The sequence below is a fragment of the Lipotes vexillifer genome, unplaced genomic scaffold (assembly GCF_000442215.2).
Source record: "Lipotes vexillifer unplaced genomic scaffold, Lipotes_vexillifer_v1.1 scaffold426, whole genome shotgun sequence".
NCBI classification, from domain to species: domain Eukaryota; kingdom Metazoa; phylum Chordata; class Mammalia; order Artiodactyla; family Lipotidae; genus Lipotes; species Lipotes vexillifer.
Window position 1 is genome coordinate 2118124 of NW_006779491.1, and position 5473 is coordinate 2123596.

Below are 5473 nucleotides of genomic sequence, written 5' to 3' on the forward strand. Positions count from 1 at the left end.
TCTTTCCCTCCTCCCTTTGCCGGTGACATTCCTCCTTGTCTTGCTCTCTCGAGGTGCGTGCTGTGATCGGGAGCACCTACATGCTGACCCAGGATGAACTCCTGTGGGAGAAGGAGCTGCCTCCGGGGGTGGAGGGACTGCTGAACAAGGGGCAGGACCCTCTGGCGGACAGGGGTGAGAAAGAGACATGCAAGACTCCTAGGCCCTCCGCTCCCCGGAACAAGACCCATGTGGTCAGCTACCGTGTACCCCACAATGCTGCGGTGCAGGTGTACGACTACCGGGAGAAGAGAGCCCGGTGAGCGGCGGCCTGGGGGCTGTGCCGTGTGGGGCTGCGGCGGGAGGGCCTCTCCGGGCCTCTGACTCCCGGCTCCCTCTGCAGCGTGGTCTTTGGGCCAGAGCTGGTGTTGCTGGGTCCCGAGGAGCAGTTCACGGTGTTGTCCCTCTCGGCTGGGCGACCCAAGCGTCCCCACGCCCGCCGCGTGCTCTGCCTGCTGTTGGGGCCTGACTTCTTCACGGACATCATCACCATCGAAACCGCAGACCACGCCAGGCTCCAGCTGCAGCTTGCCTACAACTGGTAAGGGGCAGAGGGGAGGGCCAGGGCCCCTGCTGGTGCAGCCCCGGGGGCACCCTGAAGAGGAGAGATGCCACCTCGAGTGCTGAGCTCACAGTCAGGGCAGAACGCCTGACTCCAAGCCACGCGGTCAAGGAGGAAACCCAGGGGTTCATGCAAATCCAGTCTGACGCCCAAGGGGAACAACAGGAAAGATGAGGGCTCACCTGGGGGTAGAATCTGGGGGGAAACGGCAGGAGGACACTCCTCAGCTAAACTCCTAGCTTGACTCCAGCCAAACAGGTTTAAAAAGATTAATCAAACCCCACTGGTGGGAGTGGCCGGGCAGTCAAGAGCAAGTACTCTGAGGCTGATGCGTGTGCATCCCAGCCCTGCCGCTTGCTGGCTGTGGGCCTGGGCAAGTAGTGGGTGCTTTCCTCAGTTTCCCAGTCTGTAAAATGACGTTAAGAACATAACCATCAACCTAATGGGGTTGTGGAAAGGATGCTGTGAGAATTAGAACTGTGACCGGTCCATAGTTAGAGCTCAAATGGCAGTGATGAGAATTGGGGGAGAGAAGTCAGATGCAGAAGCCGTACTCAGCGACTCCCAAGCACGCGTTTCTCACCTCTTGGCTGAGTGGCCAGGACTGTGACAAAGGCAGCTGGGCACTGATATCTTTGGGGGCACAGACTCTGGAGCCACACTGCCTGGGTTCAACTTTCTGGCTTGGCACCTGTTGTGTGACTTAGGGTCTGTCGCTTAACCTCCCTGGACCTCTATTTCCTTGTCTATGATGGGGGTAATGCTCATTCCCACCTCATAGGGTGGCTGAGCAAATAAAATGGGAACATGGAAGTTTCTTAGGACTTCACCTGACACATAGCAGATGCTAATTAGTGTTCTCTGTCGTGAGATCCTTCCCAACCACAGAAGGTGGGTGTCAGTGTCCTTTTTTTTTTTTGTGGTACGCGGGCCTCTCACTGTTGTGGCCTCTCCTGTTGCGGAGCACAGGCTCCGGACGTGCAGGCTCAGCGGTCATGGCTCACAGGCCTAGCCGCTCTGCGGCATGTGGGATCTTCCTGGACCAGGGCACGGACCCGTGTCCCCTGCATCGGCAGGCGGACTCTCAACCACTGCGCCACCAGGGAAGCCCTCAGTGTCCTTTTTGAAGGTGAGAGAGTTGTCTTTGCTCACAGGCACTTTGAGCTGAGTGACTGGAAGGACCCCCAAGAGACGGCCAAGCTCTTCTCAGTGCCCGACTTCGTGGGTGATGCCTGCAAGGCCATCGCGTCCCGGGTGCGAGGGGCCGTGGCCTCTGTCACCTTTGATGACTTCCATAAGAACTCGGCCCGCATCATTCGCACTGCTGTCTTTGGCTTTGAGACACCAGAAACCAAGGGGTCTGATAGCATGGCCCTGCCCCAGCCCCAGGACCGGGCTGTCTTCCCCCAAAATGGGCTGGTGGTCAGCAGTGTGGATGTGCAGTCGGTGGAGCCCGTGGACCAGAGGACCCGGGACGCCCTGCAGCGCAGCGTCCAGCTGGCCATTGAGATCACCACCAACTCCCAGGAAGCAGCTGCCAAGTGAGTGAGGCCTGGGGGCCTGGCTCTCCACGATGCCCACTGTGGGCCCGACCTCTCCAGGGTCCCTGTCTCTAGCCTGCTGCCAGGACCTGGGTAACACGGCACCCTGGTGGTCAGCCTGTTGTCCTTACCCAGCAGATAGCCTGGGCTACTTGAGGTGGGAATAGATGCCACCCCTGCTTCTGTGGCTTCTCACCTTGCTTGTGCTGGAACCCAGATTCGTATCTGTGGCCCTCCAGGCACTCTGGGGTCCAGCCTAGCCTCCCCTTCCTCAGCTTCCAGCCTTCTCCCCAGGCTCACATGCTCCAGGCCCACCAGCTCCTTTCTGCTCTTCAGGGTGGGAACTCAGCACTGGCTGTTCCCTCTGGCCAGAATGTTCTCCCTGCGCTTCAGGGCAGGCTCCTCCTTCTGGCCTCCAAAGGTCACCTCGTCGGAGAGCCCTTTTTTACCCCAACTGAAGCAGCACCCTCTTTGCCCAGTCACGTTATTGTAGCACCCATTTTTCAAGGAGATTGTCACTGTCTGAAATCATCCCTGTTTACTTGTCCTTTTTTCCCCACTGGAAAGTAACTCGTGTGAAAGCAGGAGTTGCAGTCACAGCCACGTGCCCCTGCACCTAGAATCGCACTTGGCTTGCACAGTGCACACGCTGTGCTTTCATTTGCACGTCAAGGGCCTCCCATGGGCCAGTGGTCCCTGCCCTTGGAGCTCCTGTTCCAGCTCTGGCCCCATGCCAGCGTCTTACCTATCCTCTCTCCCACCCAGGCACGAGGCTCAGAGACTAGAACAAGAAGCCCGCGGCCGGCTTGAGAGACAGAAGATCTTAGACCAATCAGAAGCTGAAAAAGCTCGCAGGGAGCTCTTGGAGCTGGAGGCTCTGAGGTGGGTGGAGAACTAGAAGAAAAGATGGCAGGGGGTCTTGGAAGAGCAGCTGATGGGAGGGGTGTGTGTGTGTGCGTGCGTGCCTGTGCGTGCGTGTGTGCGTGCGTGCGCAGGTGTCCTCGTGCTGCTACAGCATAAGTCAAGGGCAGAGGAGGGCAGGGCTGGGCTTCCTCCTGGGTCTCCCTGACTCTGCGCCGTCTCCAGCACCGCAGTGGAGAGCACTGGGACCGCCAAGGCAGAGGCCGAGTCCCGAGCAGAGGCGGCGCGCATTGAGGGAGAAGGCGCCGTGCTCCAGGCCAAGCTCAAGGCAGAGGCCTTGGCCATTGAGACCGTGAGTGCGGGAGATGCCCGTGGAAGGGTGTGGCCTTGGGGTCTGGAAGAAGCCCGATCGCTGCAGTCCCTGAAGCCATGTGGGAAACCAAGTACCCTAACAGAAAGCCTTGTCCAAATACTCTGTGGTTTATGAAGTCTTTTGCCCTATTTCAATTCACTTAATACCTGCTTTGAAGGTAAGGATGATGATTACATCCATCTTACAGACATGTGCTCCAACACTGGCCCACTTTATGCTAGGTATTGCCTGTGTTTTACATGCAAGAACTTATTTAATGCTTGAAATCCCATTAAGGGTAGGAGTTCTCTCCGTCTTACAGAGGAGGGAACCGAGGCTTGAATTAAGGGGCTCCCAGGGTCACTAGCTAAAAGGTGGCATAGCCAGGGTTCACCCCTCACTGATGGTAAGTTTACCATTCCATCCCCTCCATCTGAATTCCCTCAGGCTTGCTGGCTGGGGCACTTGCTGGACATGTCCAGGGGCCACACGATCAAAAGAATGCTGGGTTTTCCCCTTCCAGGAGGCTGAGCTCCAGCGAGTAAAGAAAGTGCGAGAGCTCGAACTGGTCTATGCCCGGGCCCAGCTGGAGCTGGAGGTGAGCAAGGCCCAGCAGCTGGCTGAGGTAGAGGTGAAGAGGTTCCAGCAGATGACAGAGGCCCTGGGTCCCAGCACCATCAGGGACCTCGCGGTGGCAGGACCGGAGATGCAGGTGAGGTGGGGGGAGAGTGCAGGCAGGGGTGTGTGTGTATATGTCTTTGTGTGTATGTCTTGGGACCATATTTGGAACGAAGAAAGCAGAGCCGGGGAGGCAAACACAACACCTAGAGAGATGTCGGGGACAGAGGGGCGAGGGGAGGTGGTAACTTGGACTGTCTCTGTATCCCATGTCATTTGAGCATGGTGTCCTATCAGGCACAGTACTAGACTCAGCAGTGAGTGGGAGCTCCTTCGAGAGCAGTAAACTGATGGGACCTCAGTCTATGACAAGCCCTTCGAAAGAAGTCAACAGGGTGATATGGTGAAGGGGGAGGTGACATGTCAAGTTAGCTGGGGAAGGAGGGCCCCTCTGAAGAGGGGATACTTAAGTGCTCTGTAGAGTCGACAAGAGCTTCCCAGGAGAGGGTCCAAGGGCAAAGAATGAAACCTGGTGCATTTAAGGAACAGGAAGGACTGGACGGCTGCAACCTGGCTGAAAGCTCCCAGAGCTTTCAGGCCCGCGAGGCCTGGGAGGGGATGCAACCCTCAGGCTCCCCTTATGTTCCTTGCTTGTCACTGACTAGTCCTATAAGGATGGCTTGGGCTACAGTGTCAGACCAGAGAGGGGGGCAGCCCACCCTGGAGAGGCGGCCGAGGGGATGATAAGAAGGGACCAGGGTCTGACTATCTTTTCGCCCGCCTCTTGCTCCTTCCAGGTAAAACTGCTCCAGAGCCTGGGCCTAAAATCAACCCTCATCACCGATGGCTCTGCCCCCATCAACCTCTTCAGCACAGCTTTGGGTCTGCTGGGGCTCGGGTCTGAGGCCCAGCCCACAACCAAGAAGGCAGCTTCGGGGCCCAGTGCCCAAGAGGGCTTGCTTCTCCCCTCCACCGCTGGCCCTCTAACTCTTGGAAGCAATCAGGTCATGCCTTAGCTCCCAACTGCACTGACAAATAAAACTGACACTTCTGGGCATTTAAACCCTCTTCTGTTGCCATAAGTCCGCATCACAAGGGAGTTTAATGGTGGTGGGGAAGAGGTACCCCTGAAATCTTGATAATTACTAGAGGCTACCCTCATCTGTAAAGTGGAGAGGAAACTGAGGCAGGAAGAAGACTAACCCAGTCAGGCTGATGGGAGTGTGGGCCCAAAATCTGGCTCAACAGCCAGACTATCCTTTTGGCAGTCAGCTTTCCTAGACGCCAGCTGGGGGAGATGATGCCACAGGCGAGAGGATGGGCCTGTACCCCTTGGGATGGTTCCTGTGCCATCTCTTCTCACTGCCCTTTCGTCCCAGACCCCAGCTTGGCCTGGGAGTTCTGGAGTCTTAACCCTCTGGCTGTGGGTGTATCCATCCTGGCTTCCCCACCTCCAGCACTTGGGAGGCTTTCTCTGGCGCCACCTGCTGGTTGAATCAC

The 5473-nt window shown here is 57.4% G+C and overlaps 1 protein-coding gene across 1 annotated transcript in view; it reads left to right on the forward strand.

The window, feature by feature from the left end:
- Positions 1-5036, forward strand: part of MVP (major vault protein) — a 22853-nt gene extending 17817 nt beyond the window's left edge. The window contains exons 9-15 of the mRNA XM_007452747.1: positions 54-298; positions 383-580; positions 1756-2142; positions 2908-3024; positions 3229-3355; positions 3879-4067; positions 4771-5036. Coding sequence (XP_007452809.1) covers positions 54-298; positions 383-580; positions 1756-2142; positions 2908-3024; positions 3229-3355; positions 3879-4067; positions 4771-4989 — 1482 coding nt within the window. The 3' untranslated portion in view covers positions 4990-5036. The remainder of the gene's footprint in view (positions 1-53; positions 299-382; positions 581-1755; positions 2143-2907; positions 3025-3228; positions 3356-3878; positions 4068-4770) is intronic.
- The last annotated feature ends 437 nt before the right edge of the window (positions 5037-5473 follow it).